At 38.9% G+C, this 26595-nt stretch overlaps 2 protein-coding genes across 3 annotated transcripts; one reads left to right on the forward strand and one right to left on the reverse strand.

The window, feature by feature from the left end:
• Positions 1-287: 287 nt before the first annotated feature.
• LOC146506321 (retinol dehydrogenase 14) lies at positions 288-3885 on the reverse strand. Its single transcript, XM_085179796.1, has 4 exons — positions 3510-3885; positions 3078-3320; positions 2362-2664; positions 288-1522 (listed from the first exon to the last, which is right to left on the reverse strand). Exons 1-4 carry the CDS (start codon positions 3628-3630, stop codon positions 1263-1265), a joined length of 927 nt encoding a protein of 308 aa, XP_085035922.1. The 5' UTR covers positions 3631-3885; the 3' UTR covers positions 288-1262.
• Positions 3886-3960: 75 nt separating this feature from the next.
• On the forward strand, positions 3961-26542 carry susd2 (sushi domain containing 2). Of its 2 annotated transcripts, none has more exons than XM_085179789.1 (14): positions 3961-4323; positions 4474-4672; positions 4995-5143; positions 5436-5787; positions 6578-6779; positions 7283-7368; positions 7468-7736; positions 8287-8430; positions 9219-9371; positions 10088-10339; positions 11059-11337; positions 11627-11803; positions 18891-18987; positions 26161-26542. In XM_085179789.1, the coding sequence occupies exons 1-14, from the start codon at positions 4257-4259 to the stop codon at positions 26210-26212; spliced, it is 2478 nt and encodes an 825-aa protein (XP_085035915.1). In that variant the 5' UTR covers positions 3961-4256; the 3' UTR covers positions 26213-26542. The 2 variants fall into 2 exon arrangements, with proteins under 2 accessions (XP_085035915.1, XP_085035916.1); XM_085179790.1 differs by having other exon boundaries at positions 11158-11337.
• Positions 26543-26595: the final 53 nt, after the last annotated feature.

Below are 26595 nucleotides of genomic sequence, written 5' to 3' on the forward strand. Positions count from 1 at the left end.
ATTCATTTTGATAAAATGTTGGGTTTTAGTTTTAGTACTGACAGCTTTAATATCCTGATCTTTGCTGGATGCAGCATCTTAATAAACAACAGACTCCTCATGTATTTCCCTTTAGTTTGTGTTACTAATTTCTTTCCCAGTTGTATAAATTGGATGATTTTCTATGTGCTCCCCATCACCTTTTTTAAAAAGTGAATTTAACATACACTAACTTCTCACTGTATTTATTGCCTGGTAATATATGATCCAATATAAGTATTCTTTGCTTTTTAAAAACCAACCAAAATTTTTTAGGCCTAAGTGCTTCCAACCTTCTCATATGTAGTGCATATATGGATAAAAAGCTACTTCTAAACAAAAAATAACTTAAAATACATTTTACCAAGAAACAAGAAATGAAAAAACTCTAAATGTTAACAAACCGATGGTGAATTTACCCCTAAAACAATCTGTAAGGGAAGTGTTAGCTTTGGTTTACCTGGTGGATATAAACACAGAGAAATGATGTCCACACAAATTCAGATGAGTTTTTGCTAATTAAATATAATATAAGCAAGAAATGACAGTTAGTGAATCAGCCTTGATATTGTTTAGGTGGTCAGACTGCTTTATATGCATGCACAAGCTTGTTCTTGTTCCACAGCAGTAAAGCACCATTCTTCACCCGTCTTTCTCCAGTGTTGTCACCACTTGCTTCTTATATTTGAAATATCCTTTTCAATCAACTCGCTACTTATCTCTTTGTTTGATTTACAGTGTTTGTGTTTTTATGGTCTGGAGCTCCATTCAGCAAAGTTGAGAGTACTCAAATTAGCTTCCCTGGAGGAAAACTGACACCACATCTTCTTAACAGCCCAGGGTGCAATTTGATTCATTAACAATTTAAAAACTGTAACACTCCCTATGAAGAGCCTTTAATACACATAGATATCTAATACTATTGTGTTTGCTTTATAAAAATATAACCCGTCCTGTTTGAACAATCACCACATAAATTATGCTGTAAATCAAGTGTTTAAACCATGAAGTCACTGATTCATTAAATGAATATTCATGTACAAATGAAAGAGAAATAAGGCAAAGTAAGTCTTCTACAAAAATTTGTGTTTGTAAAATAAAGTATTTTACTTGAAATACAGAAGTACATAAAAGAGAATTTACACAGCAAAATGTTCACGAAAACATAACAAAATCTGCTTAAATAATATAGAAAAAGACAAGAAGGGGTGGGGTCATTTCAAAAGTGCCTTCAAATTCCTCAGTTAAGCTAGCTTCACCAGTCTCTCACTGGCTTCCCACAGCTTTTTGGCCACACCTGCATCTTTTGCAAAAGGACGGAGCACTGCAGGTCGGCAGTCGACGAAGTACCCCCCGCTGTGTTTGGCAACTTCATCTGACACGGCACAGTAGATGACAGTCTGAGCTCCAATCTCACACGGCACAAAAAACATCCACATGATCACCTGCATCAGCATCCGGAACAGGAAAGAGTAGTGGCATGTCCAGTTGCTTTGCACAAAACCTGGAGTAACATAAAAATCCAAGATATGAGGATAATTATTAAATTTTTAGGTCTTTAAATAGTTGAATGACACAAGTTTGTATTTTTGCCTCTGTACATCACTACAATGGATCAAACAGTCAAGATGCGGTGGAAGAGTTTGGTACTGTTAATTTCAGCTGTCATGCATGGTACCATTTTTTTCCTCATCCAGGTAATTAAATAAAACGAAAAACCATAATCTCCTATACTGCTATTCTCTCTGTTTGGTTTCATGAGCAAAGGTGGATCTGACTGAAAAACCATGGATTATGCTCATGTGAAACGTGATTCATTAATAACACGGCAGACCCAAACAGTTATCCCAAAGGAAACCCTGCTTTATTGCCTTCTCTGACTCTAAAGACACCATAATTTAAAAAAAAAATCAACTGCATGTTTCATTCAGTAAGTTGTGAAACTTGCACTTGAAACCTCAACAGGTTGTTCAAGTCATAGATCAAGAAAGGTGAAAAGTTTTTTCTCAAAGACTAAGCACTTCTTTTTGCAACCAGGAGTCGCCCCCTGCTGGCTATGAGAAACAATGCAGATTTAACCACATTTAACATGGGTCTCACTTTTCAAAACCAGAAGAGACTTCCCAAATATTGTATAAAAAGGAAGGGGAGAGGGTGTTTTTTCTTTGTTTGTTTTTTTACAGTAAAACTGCAAGCTTTGTTAGGAAAATGTACCTCTTGAAGGATAAAGATGGAAGGGTAAAACAAAATCTCTAATTTTTAACCATTCTACCTCAAGCCAAAATTATAGAAAGAAGACATAATAAAAACTAATTGAAGAGAACTGTTGATAAAAGGTTTTACCAGGGTGTACAGCATATGAAGTAACTCCTTTCCCGTCAGTGATGCGAGCCAGTTCCTGACTGAAGTAGATATTCGCCAGCTTGCTGCGGCAGTAGGTGAAGAAGGGAAGTAAGTTGTAATTGAGGTCCTGGAAGTTCAATTTCTGGTATTTGTAAGTGGAGCATGTGAGGGTCACCACCCGGCTGGGGGCACACTCCTTCAGGCGAGGAAGAAGCAGGTTGGTTAGAAGGAAGTGCCCCAAGTGGTTGATGCCAAAACACATGCTGAAGCCATCATCCGTCCAGTCAAGGATGCTGGGCATGCCTGCACAAAGAGAAAGAAAGAGATCAAAAAAACAATGAGATGGTGAGGCAGGAAACAGGTGACTATTAAATCCTGCTGCTTTTTTTTTTCTTTTTTCTACATACAGTGTATGTACAACACAGATGTTTATGACAATGTGTGCGGGGAAGCATCTGTAGGTTTAAAGTAAAACTATCAGTCTACAGTCTGAATAAGCTTCTGCTGTCACTGCAAACTTTTCTATGCAGGATTTTCTGCACGACATCAGCAGCTTGCTTCTTTTGGATCTGACATGGAAAAACAAACCTAAATAGCGTAAGCTAATCAACTCCAATCCAAATACGATTTATTAAAAGGAAATAGTTCCTATTCTATATATTGCTTTTGACATTGTTTCATAGATCAAGAGACCTAAATGTGGTTGACACACTCACCTGCATTATTGATCAGGATATCAAGCCTCTTCTCTTTCTGGAGAAAGTTCTTACAGAATTCCCTCACTGAGCGCAGGTTGGCCAGATCCAGCTCCATGTGAAGGACGTTCAGACTGTGACTCTTTAACTTGATCTCTTTGACGGCCGTCTCGGCCTTGTCCGGGTCTCTGCAAGCGATGACGACACGGGCGCCTCTCAGTGCCAAGGCAACAGCGGTCTCCTTACCTATACCTGAATTACCACCTAGGAAAAATGATAGGACATTTATATATTAGTGCTTATGTGAAATCTATTACTGTAACCCTGCTTGGAATAATCTAAGTTTTATTGTAATATTATTTAGTATTTTGACTTCTATTAAAAACTTAAACCCCATTAACACTGCATCAACAACAAAGCTTATTAAAGGTGTGTGCTGCCCCACACATTTACCTGTTATAAGAACTGTTTTACCATCAAGTCTTTTCAGGTCGGTGAAATATCTCCTCTTTTTCATCCATTTCAGAATGAAGAAAAAAACTAAAGATGCGATAATTGTGTAGAGAACATACATTTCCCAGCGAGCAGTCTCACCGACACTGACGTCTCAACCAGCTGATGATGCTGCTAGCTGGTTAGCTTGTTAGCTAGATGACTGAGCGCAAAGTCACATTTCCCCACGTTATTCCGACATTTGGGTTCGTTGTCGCGGTAAACGTAGGAGACCGGAGATGAAGCAGGACGAATTTCAGACACAAATATAGCTTAATTTAATACAACAATCCAACGCTGCCCATTTCGAGTCATTTGCAGGAAGATGCGAGGTGTGCGCATGCGCGAACTGCTCGCCCTAAAATCTCGCGAGTTTATGCGTGGATAAACCCATATGTTAGTGGAGTGAACCAAGCACGAGTTAACGGTTAAAGTTGTAACTTTAAATAGCTGAAAATGAAATTAAATACGTGATAGTGCGAGTTTTGGGAAGAATATATACATTTTGTTGGTTTCCTAAAGGAAAAATAAATAAAAACGTCAGACCTACGTTAGCGTCTGTTAATCAGTACCTCGTGATTTAGAACTGTTACTAAAGTCGAATACTTAATTTTGTTTGCTTCCTCAAATGACCTTTGGTAGACTTTCAGCCAAAGATGGTGTAACACAGGCAGGAGCCTGAACGTTATTTTGTTGTCCAAGCTAAAGATGAGGGGAAACTTTAAGATATTTTGTCTCAGTGGGCTTCTTATTGTTTTCTCATATAACACAGCTGGTAAGTCATTTTCAGAGGTTTTCGGCAGACAGTTAATCAGAAATTACCCGCACCTTGTAATGTAATGGAATGTGGCTGTGTTGTTGTAATATAAATTCGATATATATTTTGAGGTATGAAGTGCAAATATTTGTTTTTACTATTCATTAGGTAAAACATGCAGGGGACGCTGTGGAGATGTACTGGAGAAGTGCTCCTGCCATGCCACCTGTATGTCTTTGATGAGCTGCTGTGCAGACTACAATCAGTCCTGTTTCCAGGTGATCCCTTATTCCAGCTCCATGCTGGGCGGAAAAGCGCTCAGGATCCTCGGATTGGACCTTCATCCCCATGGGCAGCTTCTCTGCAGGTGTGTTTTTGTAGTATAAGAATGTAATCCTCAATTTTAAGGTCAGAGATATTTTACTAGGATTTAGATGGCATTGTGAGTAATTAACCAGATCCCAGCAAACTGATGGGAAATGTGGGGCAGAAAGTGCTTTACCTGTGCTGAAAGGTGGTCTAAGATGTTAACATAGCTTACTAAACTGATTTGGCGTTTATGTTTATACACTAAGCGTGAACGGAATCTAAGGTTTGTAGTCAGATTTCACTAGTCTCTCTATATTTGTGTTTTCCATTTGAATCACACAGTTCTTGTTACTAATAAATTGTGTTCTGTTTTTTTGCAGGTTTAAAGGTGAAATTTTACGTGATGGATTTATTGATGCTGAGGGCCGTGCATACTGTATTTCTCCTCTGTTGTATGAGACGGGTTGGATACCATTTGATGTCTCAACAGATGGCATTAAGTTTGACAGATCTGCACAGTATTTCTCAGGTAAGCTGCTGAAATATAAAGCTGTTGATGCCCTGTCTCTAAACTGATCAATATCTAAAGCTTTTTGGGTAATAACTGTCTATTAGGTTGATTTAGAAACTATAGTGCTATTTAAAGAAGACTTTATTGCACATACAGTATTTTAATTCCCACTCCCCCAACTATATATTGGCCAGTGTGAAAAAATTAAATAATATAAACCCATTTTGCAATTATTCATGCTGCTTCCAATACATTATTAAAACTGTTGCTACAACTTGTGACAATTACATTTGTTGTGTTTAACTGTCAGTCCATCCAAGTAAAGCAGATCCTGCTTATAAAGTTACCCTGGTGAATGCAACGCAGTGGCAATACTACGGCACGCCGAATGTGGCAGGACGACTTGCGTTCACTTGGAATAGTTCTTTGATCAGCGCAGAGAAGGTCAACATAGAGCTGTGGGGTTACAGAGAGTTTAAAGCAAAAGAAGAGACAAATGCATCAGCCCTTTTAGAGGCAGAGCTGCGGTATCTGTATTCTCTCGGAAGAAATCTGACCAACACCGGTGCCTTCAGCTTCATCCCTGAGCCCAAAAAGGACTACTCTGACTGGGAGTTGGGCAATATCCGCATTACTGCGAGTTCTAACGTGGAAGGAGGAAGGTATCTATAATACATATCAGGCATTGGACATGTCATATTTAAACATTATTTTGTCCCATATTTCTAAAATCTTGCTATAATGCTAACAATTTTGCATCCTTTTTATAGTTGTTAAAATTCTAGGAATAAGGTGAAAAAATGTGAACTGGAACTATCATGCTAATTTCAAGTTCTGTATTGTTATTCTTGCATGACTCCCAGGTCAAAATAACCTTTGTTTTTATACTGGCCATCATTTGCATGGAAGCTCCTCAGTCTTTAAGGCCATCTTAAGGCTTTCTTCTGATTGGCAGCCCCTCACAGGCAAAAGATTTGAGCAGCAAGTGGGAGTGGCTTCTGTACTTACAACCCAAGCTCTGTGACTGAAATGGAGAAAAACATGTCTGAAACAAAGAGGCTTAGCTTTTTTTGCTCAAACTTACACTGACCTCAGTGTTCAAAACTGTGGCCATATTTATTATTAGCATCCACCACTGGAACAGTGTATTTATGAACATGGATAAGAATAAGAGATTCATCTTAAACGTATAGTTTTATATCTGTCAGATATCAGAAAGAGGTTATTTGGATTTAATCTGATCATAAAATGTGCCTGGCTTTAAAAACTTAGATTTAAGGTGACTGTCTTTGTAATAACCAAAGTTTTTATTTAAGGTTTGACATTTGGATTGATTGTAAACCTCTACAACCCTTCATCATTGCAAATGTCTGCTAGCATCTGAAACACGATGATCTACTACTGTTTTCTGTTTTTATTTGTACCAAAATCGCAGTTTTGTTTATAACACAGAGATGTACAAGGCCTCTGGAGTGGAGGCCACGTGTTGGCCTGGCACCTGGAACAGGCTTTCAGAGAAAACTCTGCATCCTGGGCACACAATAAGTGTCTGAAGTGGGATGTCCTGGAGGAAAACCTGCCAAACTTCCTGAATGAACTCATCGACTGTCCTTGCACACTGGCTCAGGCCCGAGCAGATACAGGCAGGTTTCATGTGAGTACATGTACCTCAGCGAATCCTCAAATAATATCTGTACAGATTGTGTGTCACATGGTCAGATACAGAGCATAAGACTCCTGTACTGGATTGCCTTTCTTCAGTTGTTCTAGACTGAAGTCTACATACCCTTACCCTTAGTAAAAGTATATTTACATCATGTCCTGAGGGATTAATAAAGGATGGTGATTCTGATTTACAGCTTAAAAAACCCAACTAAGAACCTTTATTGTTCTGAACTGTTTTTAAAAGGAAGCTGTTCTTTAGTATTCTCAGGGTTACAGTTAGTAAGGCTAATAAGGGTGGAAATTAAAAAGATAGCATGGATTTTGTATTTTGTTCTTCTGTCTTTTTGAAAATATTTATAATCTTGTTCTGCTAAATTGTCAGTCTGGCTGATTTGTGCCTCTGTAGTGGACTGCAAGGGTAACATTGTCAAGGCCTGTTAAAGATTTACACCGGTCATTGTTATTTATTTTCCATCCATTTTGCTGTTTTAGACTGATTATAGTTGTGACATTGAGAGGGGGAGTGTGTGCACTTACCACCAAGGTTGTGTCCACTGTGTCCGGGCAATTCATGCCAGGTAGGCGTGGCATAATCAAGAAAAAAATCAAGTTTTTAGAAATGTAAAATTGAAATATGCTTTTCCTTTTTATTTTTATTTTTGTTTTATTATTTATAGTCCCATCCATGGATCAGGGCAGCAGTGCTGCTATGACAGCACAGGTGCTCTGGTGCTGACTGGAGACTCAGTTGGTGGAAGCACCCCAGACAGGGCTCACGACTGGGGCTCGCCACCCTACATTAAACCCCCACGGGTGCCAGGGTATTCCCACTGGCTTTATGATGTCATGAGCTTCTATTATTGCTGCCTGTGGTCCCCACACTGCCATATATACTTAAAACGTCGACCTTCAAGTGGGTGTCAAAAGTACCGACCACCAAGAGCAGGTGAGACGACTCTTCAGTCAAGTCATATGTCTTTATTTAATTCATAGATTGGAATGAAAAGCGGGTATCAAGACCTGATATAACCTTTTTTATTTGAGTCTTATATCAGAATTATTGACAAGTTAATTTTGTTGTTTAACTTCAGTAAGTAAGTCAGCTGTATAAAAATGTGTCTTATACTGCATACTGCAGTAGTAAGTATCTTTTTTTTACAGTCAAACATCCTTATTTATTGCTAAAATAAACTAATAAATAAACTATAAACTGAGTGTTTGTTAATCTTTATCCAAATACTTCTGTCTTCCTTGAACCTTATAATATATTCTGCAAACGGTCATTAGAGCAGCAGGTTACACAAGATTGGTTTACAGGTAAAGTAAATGAATGACAGAATATTGCTGAGAGTTAAAATGTGAAAAACAAAAAACTGACTCCGTCTCATTAGTTTAAAAACAACATCACAACCTATGTTGATATTAGAAAAGCTCTGCGAGAGATGAGAAATAATTATGTTTGTGGGCATCGCTGCTTTTTTCTCAATGCCTCGCAGGTGTCGTCCTCGGGGATCCACATTTCATAACGTTCGACGGCCTCAGGTACACTTTCAATGGCAAAGGAGAATATTACCTTGTGTCATCACCAGATAAAGGCCTGAGTGTTCAGGCCAGAACAGAACAGGTGAAACTTAAGAACGGTGAGTCCACGTTTGAGGTGAGTGGCCTGTCTGAATCCACTCTTTGATCTCCATGGTGTGCCTCTGGAATTTGCCCACACATACTGACCTTAACATCGCGTGACACATTCGGTCTTGTTTTGCTTGCACTGTTCCTCTTAATTTTTTACACACTGAGAGGAAGCAAACTAAGCCCCTAGATTAAGAGAATGCACTAGTGCTACAAAATGACAGCCTTGTTTTTTTTACTCAGTGCTTCTTAGAGTCAGATGTGTTGAAGAAGAACAGATGTTAGCTTCGCTCGTTAGAATTTTTTCCAAGTCATTATATAAGAGCCATGGGCCAAGTGACTTGGAAAGCCAGATGCCATTAATAGTCCCCTCATTAGATCAATGAAGACAAACATCTGGATTATTTGAAACGGCAGAGACTTAAAGTCAACCTTTATTTTTAAAAAATACATTTATATTATTACTCTTGTTACAAACAAGAGTTAGTAAGAGCCAAAATCTAAGGCCCTCCTGAAACGCACGATGTTTTTTTTTTCTACTCTTGGCCCTGTCTGATGTCATTAAGAGGGACTGTCCCAAATAGGGCTCTTATATCTTAAGCACAGAGTTCTGATTGTGACCACAGGAGTGGAAAAAATTGCTTGTTTCTGGCAGAGGATGAATTGAGTGTTTGTACCGAGACCCAGCATAAGATAAACAAGGAGCTGTAAATTATGTTAATTGCATGATGGGTCCCCTTTTATGTTGACGTCAGAGTACATAATGCATATTTAAAATGTAATTACGTCCAAAAAACAGGTACTTTGGCCAAAGCCACACGGCTGTCGTCAGTGGCTATGAAACAGGATGCATCAGATGTCATTGAGGTGCGTGTAGCAGGGGCCCATCTTCAGGTGCTGAGGAACCAAAACATCCTACCATTCACTGAACAGAGATGGATGGACCTGCACGGTGAGGTGCTTTAGATTCTCAAATCAAATCAAATCAAATCAAATCACTTTTATTGTCACATCACATGTGCAGGTACACTGGTACAGTACATGCGAGTGAAATTCTTGTGTGCGAGCTTCACAAGCAACAGAGTTGTGCAAAAATACAATAACATAAAACAAGCAAAATATAAGAATGGCTAAATCTGAGACTAATAAATATATGTAGAATATATAATAGTATATGCGTTTCTGGATGTGTATACTAAATAATTCTCCAGACTTGGTTAAAGCTCTGATAAAAATCGTTACACTTTTATTACCCAAACTTACAGCAAAAGAAGGATCTTAATTATTAACAAAGTAACTTCAATTAAATAAAAACTCTGATTTTGGAGGTGATCTTTTGTGACTTCCTGTCATTACTGTGCATTCCTCCAACAGTTTATTCACTGCTTTTTGTTCTCATACTTTTCTCATGCTTGCTTGCTTACATTTTAAGGATCGCCTGTTATGTGATGCAAAGCCTGCAGACAGTTATTGTTTAGGATGATAAAACACAAGTTTTTTAAAATTTAAATCATGCCTTGTGTTGCTTTAACTATAGTGGCATCACTATAGTTCAGTACTATTGCAAAATGTGACTTATACATATTTTAGTTGCTCAGTTTTTTGTTTTATTACATTTATTAAACTGGAACCGTTTGTTATAAACTCATGGATGAATCTGTTTTCTAGGAGTGTATGTGTTCAGCCCCAGTCCTGGGAATGTGACTGTAATCTTTTCTTCTGGTGTCGGCGTGGAGGTTCGTCTGTATGAAGGAACCATGGCAGTAACCGTGCTGCTTCCAGGAGAGTTTTACAACCACACCCAGTGTCTCCTTGGCTCAATGAACTCTGACCCATCAGATGATCTGACCACCCAACTCGGAGAAGTCATCTCCTCAGCTGATGCCACGTTGGAAGAAATCTTTACCTTTGGAGCCAGCTGTAAGTGAGAGAGCCTGTTGTTTGTGAGCAAACGCTGACAACCAGTTATCAATCGAAAACACTAAATATGCTTATGAATCATTTTGTTTTTGCGAGCTCTTTTCTATGTTTACAAAGGCAAAAGGTCATGGGGAATTTAAAGATTTGCTAATAATCCTCACAAATCAAATGTTTTTTTCGGCGTTTTAATAAAAGGACTACATATTTAGCTCAATTTATGATAAATGTTTTGAGAGTGCACAGAAGGAGAACATGCATGTTTTAAGTTAGCCTTAATAGATTTTAGAGAGTGAGCAAGTAAAAGCACATAAATTGGTGCTTTTCAATTGTTACAGATCCTTAAAAACTAGTGAACAGCTGACGTACAATTAACCGTTTAACTGATTTCATGTGCTGTTTTAACTGAAACAGACACTCAAAACAAAACAACAGCATGTATTTGACTCTGCTCTGGGTTTTTTCTTGCTTACATATTGTGTACTTCTAATTCTTTACTTTTCATACCACATTCTAGAAAATAATCAGTTTCATCCAAGGTTTAAAAATAGTTGTTTTTTTATTCAGAGATATGTCTCCTATATGTTACAGACCTTTAGTTTCACCATTTATAAGCCGTTTTGTTAAGTCCTAACCTAAATGAGTCTGTAGTAATTTCACAAATATACTTGTATGGTTTTTGTTTTTTAACCAATGAAAATATTGTGTGTTTCTGTCCATAGGGAACATTTCAAAGAATTCCTCCCTTTTCACATATGATTCTGAGCACCTTTTGGATATGTATAATATCCCACCGAGCCATGACCCCACTTTTGTTCCAGCTTTTTCTCTACCCGAGAGCCTTGATGACCCTTTGGTGGCAGACATGTTGACGATGTGTTATGGAGAAGGTTCACAGTTTTGTAAATATGATACCCTGACGACTCGGGACCTCACAGTGGGAAATGCCACACTCAAGGCCTACCAGAAACACCAAGCCCTACTGCACGCCCTGAAACCAGGTACCACAGGAAATAAGAGGAAGCCTATTCATATGTAGTTTGTGATTACATGTTTATTCTTACAGTTTCATTTTAAATAAAACTGAGTATCTGAACAACACTGAACACCAGTGTTGTTACGTAGAAAGGATTATACATCACATTATGCCATAAGTAAATCTAATAAGAGAAAATATTAGTTTTGGAAAAATTTTATAGTCATACGTCTGAAAATAACCCTTTTTAACCTTTTCTTTAGTACTTGGCAGAGCACAATGGAATGATAGTTTAGTGTGTTATTCTTCCTTAGTGGTGTCTTGTGGCTGGCTTCCCACACCAAGGAATGGGAGGAAGAATGGGACTGATTACCTGGAGGGGAGCACTCTAAGCTTCGCCTGCAACAAAGGCTACATAATGTATGGATCTGCAGAGCGCACCTGTCTGAGTGATGGGACCTGGACAGGAGATCAGCCCTTCTGTATTACAGGTACGCTCTAAAAGTAAAGCCATAATAAACAAGAAGCTTTCTCTGCCGAGGCAGGACACTCTGTGGGCAGTATTCACCTTTAGTCGAATTGAAATTGTTTAAATTTCTTGTTTTTATACACATTTTAGAAGTTTATAATTTTTAAAAAAATCTAATTTTGATGGATTTTTGACCCCACTCTACACCCCTGCAAAATTTGATCAGATGTCATGCCAAACTTTTTGAGCTATCATGTTTACAAACAGATTAATGACACGCACACACACACTACTAAAAGTATATCCTTCTTGGCGGAGGTAATGAATAGCTTTCTGTGTTTGGTAAAATGAGTTCAGCGGATATGAATGTGAGAAAAGCAGCAATAATATGAACTCATATGATCCAGTACTATATAACTATTGCAGACATTATTAATGAAAATCTCTCTTCCAAGGGATTAATGAGCTGTTTTTTTCAAGACAAACAAGTCTGTTGATGATCTGAACAGAATCGCGTGCATTTGATAAATTTTTTTTATGTCTTTAAAGATGGGAGATGGTGGATATTTCAAAACAGTTCCCATTGGCAACAGAGTTCAGTGCCACATGTCTGAAAACAAAGAAGTCTCACTTTCTTTGTGATAGATTCCATATCTCAAACTCTTTGTAACTCCCTGCCAGATGAGTCTTGTAGCATGATGTATACTGTCATTGGCACTGAAGTATAATATAATTTAGACTGGAGGGGAAAATGTGAACGCTGTAATTTCTCTGTCAGTTTAAACGTACATGTTTCGTGCTCCACGATTGGTAGCAGCTTCCTCTTGAAATTGAGATGACTGGTGAATCTCTTTCTTGTCATGCAGTCTTTTGGACAGCAAAGATTACATAGACTTGGCTCGCGGTTGCTCATGCAGACCTTCAGTAACAAAGCTATAAACTGAACCTGAACGGGCTCGGCTTTGTGTCTGTGAATTAGAACCACCTGGAACCATCTAATGCTTTCATTCATCACCTCATCTAAGAACTCAAAATGAGTATTGTAGTTTTAAGCTGATGCCATCAGATGGCAGTATTTCCAATTGAATATTCTTAGTGTGGTCAGTACCAGTTCTCCCAGTATGTCAAGATTCGTACAGCATCAGAATTCATTTTGCAGCCTGAAAACCAGAATGTTTTTTTTCTGGTAACTTTAACAGAGTTTTTATTTTCTATGCTCTGAAAAAAGCCTCACACATATGCACAGCCAAGCTGCTTCCAATTAAAATAATTTTAATAACGTTTTTTTTAATTTTTGTTTTGCCTTTTTTGGCTCTACAGACGTGACAAATGTGTGAGCAACAGTTTATCTCACAAAGTTATATTCACGCAGTACGCCCTGTTTGTTTGCGTACTGCTTGTAATGCATGTACTTTCTGTAGTATGTGTGCAGTATATTCTTTGTAACATCAGTCGCAGTGTTTATGGAAGTAAAAAGAAAGTGAGCTGGAGCGCAGGCCCAGTATAATGTGTTTGTGACAGAGCGGGTTAATGCCTCATTTTGTGGAAATAAATGGTTGATTTTAAGAAAACAGCTGGTAATGACATAGTAATTATTTGTATTGCAGTTAAATTAAGATTTGATGAAATGGTGCGTCTGAGAAGCGATGAAGCAGAGAATCGAAAGCGCATAACTTCTGATCCACCTCTGCTTTCGTCCTTTCGTGGCCTCACTCCTGCCCTCCATCCTTTCCTCGTTATAACCACAAACACAGACTTCCTCTTGATAGTGATCGGGGATAAATGAGCTTCACTGAAAAGATTTGGAGTGCCTTGTAACAAACAGCTTGGTACAGCTGGATACAATTGATCCAAACTCAATTATTAGCATATTGGTTTCATAACGTGGTTATCTAGAGCAGAACTGTTTAGAAATGTTTGTTATTAAGCCTGGTGACATCTCTTTGTTTTTCTCTACATCTGTTATTTTGCTTTCTTTTCACAGTGATCTCCTTTCTGACTTTTTTGCTAAGGTTTCATCTAAATTATTATTACATTATGCATAATTGGAAAAATACCATGCATATCCCTTTTCTGACTACTTGAACTTGTGCGACTGTGATGGATGACTCTCCTTCAGTGTGTCAAAAACTCAATTTGAATTTTATTTGGGAGAAGAAGAAGAACTTTTGGGGCTACAATTGTCAGAATTAGGATTGGTGGTGAGCAAAGATTGTGAGCGAAGAGCACAGTAGTGCTACTGACCCCTGGGGAGCGAAGTCATGCTGCGAAAGCTTGCAAATGTTGTAAAAAAATGACAAGAATTCTCCCAGTCAGGCTCCTGACCTGATGGGCTGCCTGTGGCTTAGACACTGTGAACTTTTCCACTGCTGAAAAACTGCTGGGTCATTGCAGTAGAGCGGTGATGTTCATCAACACTAATGTCAAGTTAGTTTGAAACAGGCTTTATACTTAGTTGAAGTTTTGGACACATTCCTGCTATACTTCTCATCTCTTTATGGGCGCGGAGTGCTCATAAAGGCCGCGTAGTTTTATTTGTTTTTATGGTGCGAGATGTGGAAACTGTTGATTGTAGCTTGTGCTGTCTCTCTGACAGATAGGTGCACAAATAAACAGTCATATTCTGTGAGGTAGTGCTTTAATGTGACCGTTCTACACGGGCGTACACACATACACACACAAAGGTGGGCCTTTTTAGCTTTGTGGCAATGATTATATTTGCTGTGGCACTCTCGTTACACAAATCAGAGCTAACAACTGCAAACATGACCTGAGGTTCGGAATGGCAGGTGTTGCATGAGCTGTTACCTCCGCCATTCGAATGTGACCTCTAACCAAGTAAACATACTAAATACAGACAGAGCTGGAGACGCCCTGGTGGATCTCGCCTCCTCGCCTTAAATGAATCACTGCAGCACGATGTGCAGGCTGAACAGTTGCAGAATTGGAGTCACAGCAGAGATGAAAAGGCTGAACAACAAATGTGACCACATCCAGTTTGACTTCTTCTCTGAGTCACTTTAATGAGTTGCTGCTGAAACGTTGCCTGCTGTCAGCAGAGGTGACAGTAAGTCCTTTCCATCAAAAGTGGATCTCTGTATGAATTTTCCCATCACTAAAATCCCCAGCTATTTGAGATGGATGCTGTACTTGTCGGCGTGCTTTTTTAGCCATTTTAGATTTTAGGTAGCGGTGGTGCAGTGTGCTGTGAGGATAATGTTAATATCTTCTGCTGGAAAGATGGGAGTGTTGGAGAAGTGAAGGTGGAGTTTGGATTGAAAGTCCTCTGAGTGCTTTTGATCTCACGACTGACGGGGCTGTGAGAGACTTACAAGGTTATAGAGCTTACTAGCATTGCTGTGCCTTGTCACGGTCTTCTGAAAAACAATACCCCTGGTTGAGTATCAAATGCATACCAATAACAGGTTTGGCCCACCTTAATGGCCTTATAATATTAATACAGTTTCTTGCGTAGAGGGGAAGAAAGTGATTAAAGGGAAGGTGACAGCTGCCAGAAGGGGATCGAGCAATTTTCATAGGGAGTAGTGACATGGGCTGCAAGACAAAGCCTCACTCAATTTACTCGCTGTGGTTCTCTCTTAGATTCCCCTGAGATAGTGCAGCTGAGCATTGAGAGAGAGGCAAAAGTGGTTGGTAAATTCAGGTTGCGTAGGAGAATCAGAATTGAAATGCCAACCAGGGGCAGCTCGAGACCTTAAAACCAGTCATGTTGCTCACATTTTAGTGTCTTGCTCGTGGCCATTTCTGTCACTGAAAGTCTCTACTTGATAAATTCCACATAGCAGGCTTTTTCACCTCTGTCATATTTAAATTTTGAGTTCAAGTTACATTTAATTCAAATTAATTCAACATTTAATTAAAAAATGAATACAAGAATGTGAAGTCAGCAGTGTTGAATGTTGAAACATTTGACATGTGTTGTATCACACGATGCTGAGCAGGCAGGTTGAGAAGCACACAGATGACGACAAGAAACGTCTTTGCTATTACCAAGGAGAGAAAAGTCAACAGAATGATTTTGAGATGTTATCAGCGATGACAGAAAAAAAAAAGGAAAACCCAGAAACTTATCTCTATGTTAAGAAAAGCTTTACGCATTAAGAACATAGCTCAAGGGTGTCTGGGTGTGTTAGCGACTAGCGATGTCTTTCAGAGATAAAGACAGAGGAGTGCATTTTAATCAGTCCAAACATTATGAACTCAGAAATATTCTGAGGTTGAATTGATAATATGTAACATATAATTTCATCTGTTTTCACTGTAGGATAGGTGAAGCAGGTGAGGGATGCTCTCTGTCAAACCCTGTGATATTTATCATGTGTTTATTTCATCTCAGTGGAAATGTGATGCTTTCAACCCGAGTGCTGTTGCTCACTGTGGGTTTATTATTTGATCAGTGAAGTGTGAGTGGACTAACCAGATTGATTTTAATGGTAAAGATTATAACTATACTGGGAGCATGTGGAGGACTAGCATTCAGTCGTTGTGCAGAAGTTTGATGTCAATCCTGCTGCATCCAGATCTGATCAATTCATATTAACACAGAGTAGTTTAGAAGCTTGTGAAGCTATTAGTACATTGTCAGTGCGCACCTCGGTGTAGTTCTTTATTAGCTTTAGTTCTTGCTTGGTTTTTTGGTTTTTGGTTTTTTTTTTTCACACAGCTGAAGTTATTTTTAAGGACCAGCATCACACTTAACATGTGCTCAAATTAAGACTCAAATAGAAAGTTGTATAGTTCATTTGTGCTTGCCAATTCCCAAAGGAACATTTTAGATTTTTTTAATTTAATCACAGTATCACCTAAACAAGTGCGCACAATTTAGAGTCAAATTATTTTTTTTAAGCCAGGTTTATCATTTTAGTTTTGTTTAAGCCTGTTGGGATGTTTAAAAGCTGCTACACTGCCTAGTAACTGTTGCTTTCTGGCTAATTGGCCAATCATACTTTTTTTAATATTTTATGAATTGGTTTAGATGAGAAAATACCTGCGATTTGTTTTTTATATGAATGGCATACATAACAAAGTGATTCGTTAGAACAAAATGAAACAACAATAAGCTTTCTAATATGAGCACAGTGTTTGCCTGTTATGGCCCGTCTAGGCGCGGCCAGACCACAACATAAGGGGTGATCCAACCCCAAGCAGCACGTCACACACTTAATATTTTTGTGACAGTGATTTATTTACAATAAGTGCGATAAACCAAGGAAGGGAGCATATCTTAACGTCAGGGTGAACCTAAAGCCAAAACAACAAACAAAAGGGTAACCTATCTCAAGAATAAACAACTTACCTACCCAAAAGAACTAAACCAAACGACACTCACTTCCCTCCCTGCCTAACAAAAACAGGAGAAAACTGATCAAAAGAAAAGGCGGTCCACCCCTACGTGCTCTTACATCGAGTAACATAACACAGTGACATAGTGAATGGTCTGTCGGTCGGGTTGGGCCGAGGATGAATCAAATAGCAGTCGCCGGCGGTCTCCTCTTATCTGCTGCCTCCCGGTCCGCAGCCAATCGGTGCCAGCCATCCACCCGGACGCACCAATCCCGGAGGAGCACCTGGACACTTAAATTTGCATATGATTAAGATCAGTCGTAACACCCCCCTTTCCCAAGAATTAACATTACCCCCAGAATGTTTAATTCAAGGAGAAAGTGCTCTAGACAGAGTATCAGCCAACACATTCTCTTTCCCTTTCTTGTAATGGATCTCCAAGTTAAAATCTTGCAATAACAAGGACCAGCGCATAAGTCTTTGATTGGAGTTGCGCATTTGGGAAAGAAACACTAGTGGGTTGTGATCGGTAAACACCTGCACAGGCAGCACACTTGACCCGACATAGACCTCAAAATGCTGTAACGCAAGGAGTAGGGCAAGAGCCTCTTTTTCGATGGTGCTATAATGGGTCTGGTGTCTGTTAAACTTTTTTGAAAAGTAGCAGACGGGATGATCTACACCGTGACCATCTTCCTGTAACAGAACAGCGCCTGCGCCCCACGAGCTGGCATCAACTTCTAATTTAAAAGGGCGCTCAAAATTCGGCGCTGCTAGCACTGGTGCACTGCACAACAATGCTTTGGCGGACTCGAATGCCACCTGACACGCTGGAGACCAAATAAAAGGCTTTAAAGGGCTGTTTAGCACAAAGGAAATTGTCAAATCTGATGATTCTCTTTGGTTCATATTCACTTTTATACTGACTCACCATGCCAATGTTAAAATTCATAGGACAAAGTCTTTTTAATTCTGTACTTTATGTGTCTGTAGACCACTTGGCACTGTCCACTTGGTGCATTTATTCTTGTCTTGCTGTTACAACGGTTACTAACCCCTTCATTCTAGTTATTGTAATAAAATGTTTTGTATATCCAGTTAAATAATAAAGATCAGGGCTTCAGCATTTTAGCGTATTTTCCTGTTGTCATTTTCCTCTGTATACATACTGTCATCAGTTCCCTGCTGTAAAAATAAATACACTTTTCAGTGTTAATATTACCAAAGTCTTTGTAGATTAAGTGCATCTGACATGTCACACTAATGTTGAAGAACCAAACTGTCAAAAAGCAAGTGGGGGACTTTTATATTCAGGGATATTCAATGTAGCAGTTGGATGAATAATAGATTTTTAACACTGTGAGCAAAATTTATGTTGTGTGGGGAAAGAGTACTTTCTTTTTTCTTTTTTTTTTCTTCACCCAAAATCACCCTGAGCCTGACACTATTTATAGTGCTCACCAGACTTATTTGTCTGGTGAGCACTATAAATAAATCTTAGACTACTTAATAACCATTTATGCCTCTGTGTGTGCTTTCTCGGCCACTCAACCAGTCCTTGGATACATAAATGTTCACTATATATGTAACAGTTTAGCCAAAAAAGGACTTTTAGTCATTCATCATTTGTCACTGTTTATAAAGTTTCTAAGTTTGTGCTGAGATCTTAAAACAAACTCACTGTTTTACAAACTCTTGATGTTGTTGATACTCCAAATAATACAGTTGCGATGGGTGCATGACTGTTCTGAAGGATAAATAGTTTATAGCAGTGTTTAATACTACATTCTTGTGATTTTTCACAGACGATGAAGTGGGCTTTGTTCTCGGTGCTGTCGGTTCCCTCTTAGCACTCGTCACTGTGGGAATAATAATCAGTCTACAAAACAGGAAACAAAAAAGGTGAGATGCTCATGATTTGCTACACATGAAAATCAATATTTTTGTGCTTATGCAACTAAAAGTAATATAGGACACAAGAAATATAAAAAAGGTAAGTATGGCAGTGTTAGGAGTCACAGTGCTCTTCACAGCATTAGCAGCAGTTCTGCTGCAGCTTGATTTTCTGTTTCTCTTAACCCTTTAAAACCGGTCAGAGCGGGCACGCTCCGTTTTGCGTAACTATCTTTAAATCCCGGTAGCTCTGCAACCACGTGAGCTAGCGCAATAATTTTTTTGCATATGAAACCGGAGGAGTTGTACTTACATCTTATGCCATCAGCTTGTCCTCGGTCACAGTTTCCTTCCACATACAGCTTTGCAAAAACTGCATAAAAAGCACTTGCAGCAACAAAAACATAATATTCCAGAAACACGCTTTGCCGATCCGATCAGCTGTTCATAACACTTCCTATGTCCATCAGCACAAACTATCGCATGTCCGCCATGACCTGCCCAAAACCGGAAGTGATGTCATTTTGCGGAAATGTAGTTTTTTACCATCAAGGCCTCATGAGCTTATACTGGTGTTTTTAAAAGTTATGTTTGACTTTATGACTTTCTGTGTCGTTTCTGGGATGCTTAGGACTCATATTGCACTGCTGGAAATAGTTTATTTTGATGCATATGCTGCTTTTTTGCAAATTTGCATTATAATATTTATTTTCGTTTTTCCTGCAGTGTATAGAAATTAGTGTATTTCAAAAATAAAACTATGAAGACACTCAAAATAAATTTCCTGTGGTGGGAAACTATTTTGTGCAACTTTTTTGTATTTACAGTTTTGAGGGATAAGCCTCTTAAATTTCTCTAACTAGAAATATATGTTAAAAAAACAAAAACGATTTTCAATTTTTTTGTAGTTTATTGCACTTTTTTGCGATTTATGTAATTACTATGCACTTAATGCATACATATTATTAAAATTTAGGCTTTAATGGTTGTATTGATGTATAGCAACTTGAAATGCTCCCAAAAATGGCACCACGGCATGTAAAAATATAATATAAGCTCTGGCGGACTTGGTTCTATGGTAGGTCTTAAAGGGTTAATTAGATTTTTTTTTATGAAAAGATGAATTCACATTTTTTCACTAGATTCTTTTTGAGTTGAGAGGTACAGTGTTGGTATCCAGCAAGTTTTATTATGTGTTACAACAGTAGGTTTATGTTTATAGTGTGAAAAAAAGGTAAGATTACCTCACTAAAAAGTAAGAGTAAATTAAAGAGCATGTTTCTACTCTACCAGTATTCAGACTTTATTCTTGATGTCTGATTAATTTCCTTTGAAAGTATAAGATGACATGTATTGTAGTTCCTAAATATTCCTTTCTATCGTCTCTGAGTCTATTTAGAGTTCTTGATTTCTTTCTTCTTTTTCTGTGTCCAATCTGTTCTAGCGTCCGTGTTCTGTCTTCAGTGTCATCATGTTTACCGTCAGTCTCGCTAGTCTGTTATCTCTGTGTTTACTCCTTGCCTGAAGCTAGTTTTGAGTCTGGAATCTGGGTCTCACTGTCTGTTGGTTTCCTGTCTTATTTTGATAGTCTCTCATCCTGTGTGCACTGAGTTAAGTTCTGCTTGCCCTGTTTCATTAGTCTGATTTAGGTTACCTTCCTGATTACCTCATGTGTATATTTAAGCCCTTAGTTTCCTTCTGTCCTTGTTGTGATCTCTTCAAGCTCCGTCCGGTTGCCCTCACACACCCATTCATGCAACCACTTTCTTATCTGTGCTTTTTCTGCCTAACGTTTGCATATATTCATACTCTGATGGATCTGTTGGAGAGCAACTTGTGGTTAGTATTTTGCCAAAGGATATTTAGTATGCAGACGTGGATAGAGTCACCATGACCTGTGCTACCTGCTGAGGTACAGCCACTTCTCAGGCATGCAGCATGTCCCCTTTATCACCACATCATGGGACCAGACGGCATTCTTGTTTCATAAATGCGTTTTAGATTGAAAAAAATACACGGGATAATAATTTATTTTTTTCTGTCAAGGTTGCACAATAATTGTGTCCACTGTATTTTACCAACTGAATACTTTAAATTTGCACTTGCAGTAAATTTAATATAGCCTGAGCCTGAGACCCTGCATTCTCAAATGGGGCTTTTGGTTTTTCAACACCTTGTAGTTGATTGTGCTCTATAGTGTTTTATATTTGTTAAGCCATGTAAGGAAATTCTGACTTTCTGTCCTAAGAGAAAGCTTAGTTTGTTTACTTATCAGATCCAAGTAATCACAAGCTGACAGCAGAAAGCAGAACTTGGCTCTCAGGATGATAATGCAGAGAAAACACTGCAGCTGATCAGTAAGATAAAATTACACTAATAGCAGATAACATACAGAATACATGCATGCATGTCTAAAAACCATGGTTATCTCTGATCTGTGTCTCTCTTTCTGTGTGAAACAGCAATGCCAAGGTCTCCTCAGGTCAGGCACACTGTGAATTAAGACATAACTATTGCCTTGTTTTTGTTTGGTAGGCCTCCAGCCATAGCCACCCATATATCTTTCACTCAGTCTTTGATGAGATTATATGTTTGAAGTTGGAAGTTCTTGTCATCTTGTGCAAACTGGTACATAGCTAGAGGTCCTCTTTCCCTCTCATTTCCTCCCAAGTCACCTTTTTGCTGTGCTAGCAGAGACATACAGATGCAATGAATCCCACCTGCTTATTTGATATTCAGCATGTCCCAGCCTTCTGAACGTTACTCATAAATTTTCTTTCTGATCTGATCAAACCCATATACCCTGCAGAATCATGCTTATGACTGCAGTCCAGAAAAACAAGAGGCTAATAGTAGTGCTTGCTCCTGGGCATATACAAGCAAATTAAAGGCCTGTTTTATGGCCTCGTAGATTTCATTTGGGCTTTCCCCCACTATAACTAAGGCAAGGGAGGGGGAAAAAAGATGGATGTTGGGAGTCAAGAGCCGCCTCCCGCTTCCAGCATCACTTGGGGCAGCGGCTTGATGAAACTACTAGGTTTATAAGTCATGAGGGCAGGGAGCGCGCACACCTGCCCTCTCTTCTTGAAGTCTTGATCATAGGAGGCCAGGTGTAAAAAGATATGATGAGTGTCAAAAGGTCTGCAGATGTGAGTCAGGTGATCTCACACATACAGCATGCTGGTACACATACTGCAATTGGAGACCTAAGGTGCATACACACTAGAAAAAATACAAGTACGCTTTGAAAATTATGCAAACTTAAATTGATTGGTTAGAATTCATTTTTATTGAAAAGAGCGGAATTTTAAATGATGTACAAAATACTGAGTCAAAGTAACTGACCATGGCTTAATTTATCCATCAGTAGAGAGTTTTCTCACTGAAAAGAATTCATCACTACAAGTCTCATCCATGGTGGCCTGTTGTTATAGCCAAGCCATAACACTGTTCTTTACCACACAAACATTAAAAACCACATTACATATCCAGCACGCTCACACTATTAAATTAGTGATTTGAAGTTAAACATTAACAGTCCTATGGGTCTTAGCACTCACCCATGTGGAACTGTCAAAATAGTCAAGTATATGTTATTAAACAACAAATTCTCAAAAAAAGCGCAGAAAACTTTTAAGTACATCAAATTATAAAACTAGAAATTAGGTTTAATTAAACATTTAATTTAAGGACACAGATTGTTTGTTTTATAGCAAATACTACTAATAATATAACGTTTTTCCATATACAGTAGCCCAAGTGTGTTGAGACACCTTACACATTCCCAGGATGAGTGGGGACACTGATGTACATGAGCACACATGCATGAAAAGTCTCCTACCGACAAGTGCAGACACATCGATTCCTCTTCAACATCAGAAGCGTATCAGGATGGAAGTAGCTGGGGTCTTACCGTATTTCAGATCATGTCTGGGTTGTGTGTCTGGAGGAAAGAAGCAGTGAAACTACACAGCTCTGTGTGTGCATGAGGCTATGTGTGTTTGTGTATACAAAGCTCGCAGAGCTCCTGAGCCTCTGTTCCATGTGTCTCAGACCTGCAGGGGTACTTTCCACATCTAGGGTTACTTTGCAGGTTTCAACAGGTTGACTGGCAGCTCACCACAGTAGTAGGAAAGTCATTACACCATATGATGTGAGTCTGTGTTTGTGTGTCTGTGTGTGTACTGTGATGTCTTCTCCACTTCTGCTTTATGACACATCAAAAAGGTAGAGGGGTGTTTGTCTGAATGTGGAAAAGGGTTCAGAATAGATTTAAGGATTGATGTGGGAAACACATTTAGAAAAGAGAGGTAAACTGTCTCAACACCAAATGGTAAGAAACTCTGGTGTCTCACTTATGCATCTGAAATATGACTTAAAAATAGCTCTGAATTTGGGAGGTTACTTCTCTGCTTCTCATCATGAAATTTTAATCACAGTCCAAATGTTGACATATCTAAAATGACTGTCAGTATCCCATTTGGACACATCATTAGGTGCACCTTGCTACTATCTGGCCTTTAAGTCTGACATCATTAGCCGTTTCTGGGTCCAAACTCCTCTTCAGGTCCCAAAGTCAAACGAACACTGCCACATCTCTGAGAGTTACAAACTGTATAAATTCTTTCATCTTTAATAAAATGATCAGTGTGGCTGCTCTCCCAGGTGTAACAATGAAGTTTAACATCCAGGCATCCATGCAAACAGAATTTATTAAATTTAACAGAGTTAGAAGTTAGCAGGAAGTTAGCTCGCTAGTTTCCACCTCAACATAATATAGCATGTTCTGACTGAGAGATTTCTGAAAAATTAAGACGTACAGCTCTGCTATCACTGCCGGCATAAATGAAGACAGAAAACTAAACAGCAGTAACGTTTGTAGGGTTACTGAAGTTGGGCTAGCTGGTATATAATGATGTGCTACGTGGTGGCTAGCTACACAGCTATGTTAGCATAATATAAACACATTAGCACAGTGAAGCTGGAGGATGAATGCTAACTTTTTTCCACTCGATAAAAGTTAGGGACAAATGTAATCGCATGGCAGGATGCTGTAAACGGACCAAACTTCAGTCAGGAGAACAACTGAGATAATCCATCCACAATACAAAGTTAGTCATTAACATACTGCTGCATGGGCTGGGCTGTAGTTACATCGTAAGGTTTTAAAGACTGAGCTTTAAAATGAATAGTGGTAATAAAAACCGAGAGAGGCTGACAGTGATCACTGACTTTTTTAGGGACTTGTTCAGATTAAATAGAACAAGATGCAAAGCATTAAAACACGTTAAAAACACAACAGCCTTAATAAATGCAGAGTAGTTTGGACCCAGAAGCAGGATTCATATGTCATCACCGAATTGTGTCAGGACTGCCATATTTTCTGTGGCATAATTAAACAAGGAGTTGGAAACATTTCTTTGAGATTTTGCTGTAAATTGACATCATATTATCACACAGTTGGTGCAGATTTGTCAGCTATGCAAATCTCTTGCTCCAGCACATCTCAAAGGTTTGACTGAGATCAGTTGACTGTGGAAGTCATTTAAGTTCAGTGAACTCACTGTCATGTTTAAGAAACCAGTTTGAGATTATTTCAGCTTGGTACGTGACATGGTACGTATGATGGAAGCAGCCATTACAAATGTGTCCCTGAAGGGATGGACACAGTCAGGAACAATACTCGGGTAGGCTGTGGCATTTAAACAATGCTCAGCTGGTACCAAGGGTCCCGTTATAATTGCCGTGCAGTGCCTCACACATCACACCATAAACCAAAGTTGATGTCAAACTGCTTGTCGCTAGGTGCCAATTTAGAAGGTCTTGCACCCCTGGATTGTGGTAACCCCTGCGTTGTGCAACCACAGCAGGTATACTGGGCCTTAAGAGGCCCAAAGTATGCCAAGAAATGTATGCCAAGGTCTCTCACACCACTACACAACTACTGCTACTAGTGTGAACTATTGATACAAGGCAAGATGGATCCATGCTTTCATGTTTTTCACCCAAGATTTTCACCCTACTGTCTGAATGTTGCCGCAGACCACGCAACATTTTTCCAATCTTCTATTTTCCAGATTTGGTGAGCGTGTATAAAGTTAAGCCTCAGCTTCCTGTCTTTATCTGACAGCAATGGCACTCGGTGTGGTCTTCTGCTGCTGTAGCCCATCTTCTTTAAAGTTCCAAATGTTGTGCATTCAGAGATGCTCTTCTGGATCCTTTGATTGAAAAGAGTAGTTATTTGAGTTGCTGTTGTCTTTCTGTCATTTTGGAAGCTCCATAGTTCTGATGCTCGGCTTAAATTTCAGCAGGTCTGCATGACTAAACACACTGAAAAGATATTTGCCGTTTATCACGTGTACCTAACAAAGTGAAGGGTGAGTGTTTGTGTTCTTTTAGATTACAAAAAAATTGCTCAGATATTGCCAGTTCAGATGCTGAAATAACTTACTGCTCTAACCTTGAATAACTACCGAAGTATGAATGATGATCTGTGAATAGGACTTAAAGGATGGGTTACTATTATATCAGATCTCCCTTAAAACAATACTCATCCACTCAACATCCACGTTTTTAAAACTAGGTTTAATCTTTCTGTTCTTCGGTAAACAGTTCTTTTGTAATGCCCTTCCAGTCATTGTAGGATCAAATCCAGTCTTTTTAGTACAAGTTTCCTTCTTTTCATGAAATTCAAATGATCCCAATGAGCCCTAAGGTCAAAAACCACCTAATGCTTTACTACTGTAGTTTATGTACCACAGAAGGCATAGTACAGTTTCCTTTCAACATTTATTTCCTTGTTTTGCAAGTTTTATAAAAGCTGCTTAATAAAGCACCGTCAATAAGAGCAATAAAATGCTTTTATTATGAGCCGAGTTGAAAATAATGCTTTCCCTGATGCATGGTCACCACACAATTTAGTTCTGATTAAACAAGTGTTCTCTATTACTTCTACTACTCCCATGAAGCTGCAGGAGAAACAGTCTGGAGGGCAATGTTTTTTCCCCCCACAGTAACTTTGGAAAGATGACAATGATCATCTTTGAAATAACAACACACCCAAAAGGGATTTAGGATGAAAATGTGTGTTTTTCTTGTTTGTTGGTTGCTTTTCAGGTCTCACGGTTTAATTTTGTTTTAACAGTTTGTTCAGTGACTATTTTCTTTTATCTGTATTTCCAGAGAAAGGAAAGACAAACCAATCCAGATGGTGAACCAACAGCAGCCTTGCTAAACTCTCAAAGTCCTTTTGAATTATGGATCAACCATATCAGCAATAGCCACAAATATGTTCAGAGCTGAGCATTTGGAAACCAACACACACAGTTGCACTACAGAATAGGACGGCGCTCTTCTCTTGACCTGTTGACCTTATCAAGAAAACCTCAGGCGTTAGGCTTTCAGTCTGTTGTTTGGCCTCGTGTTTTTCTTCTTGTTTAGGTTGGAAAACCTCCAGGTTGTGGTAAATGGTGCATGGGGTGACGATTGAGGGAACTGAAGAAAAGGAAAAATGCCATGATTGTTTTTATATCCCAGTTTTGCATGACTGAACGCCCGATCTTTGCTAGAGAGAGAGAACTGTGTAAATACTACATGGACCTATCATCATTACAATCA

The sequence above is a fragment of the Neolamprologus multifasciatus genome, chromosome 12 (assembly GCF_963576455.1).
Source record: "Neolamprologus multifasciatus chromosome 12, fNeoMul1.2, whole genome shotgun sequence".
NCBI classification, from domain to species: domain Eukaryota; kingdom Metazoa; phylum Chordata; class Actinopteri; order Cichliformes; family Cichlidae; genus Neolamprologus; species Neolamprologus multifasciatus.

Excerpts from the sequence above, each read along its gene's own strand:
- LOC146506321 (XM_085179796.1), bottom strand. The coding sequence starts at position 3,630 with ATGTATGTTCTCTACACAATTATCGCATCTTTAGTTTTTTTCTTCATT. Across the intron at positions 3,321-3,509 it reads TAAAACAGTTCTTATAACAG|GTGGTAATTCAGGTATAGGT; the intron begins GTAAATGTGTGG and ends CATTTTTCCTAG. Across the intron at positions 2,665-3,077 it reads TATCCTGATCAATAATGCAG|GCATGCCCAGCATCCTTGAC; the intron begins GTGAGTGTGTCA and ends CTCTTTGTGCAG.
- susd2 (XM_085179789.1), top strand. The coding sequence starts at position 4,257 with ATGAGGGGAAACTTTAAGATATTTTGTCTCAGTGGGCTTCTTATTGTT. Across the intron at positions 7,737-8,286 it reads GTACCGACCACCAAGAGCAG|GTGTCGTCCTCGGGGATCCA; the intron begins GTGAGACGACTC and ends AATGCCTCGCAG. Across the intron at positions 11,338-11,626 it reads ACTGCACGCCCTGAAACCAG|TGGTGTCTTGTGGCTGGCTT; the intron begins GTACCACAGGAA and ends ATTCTTCCTTAG.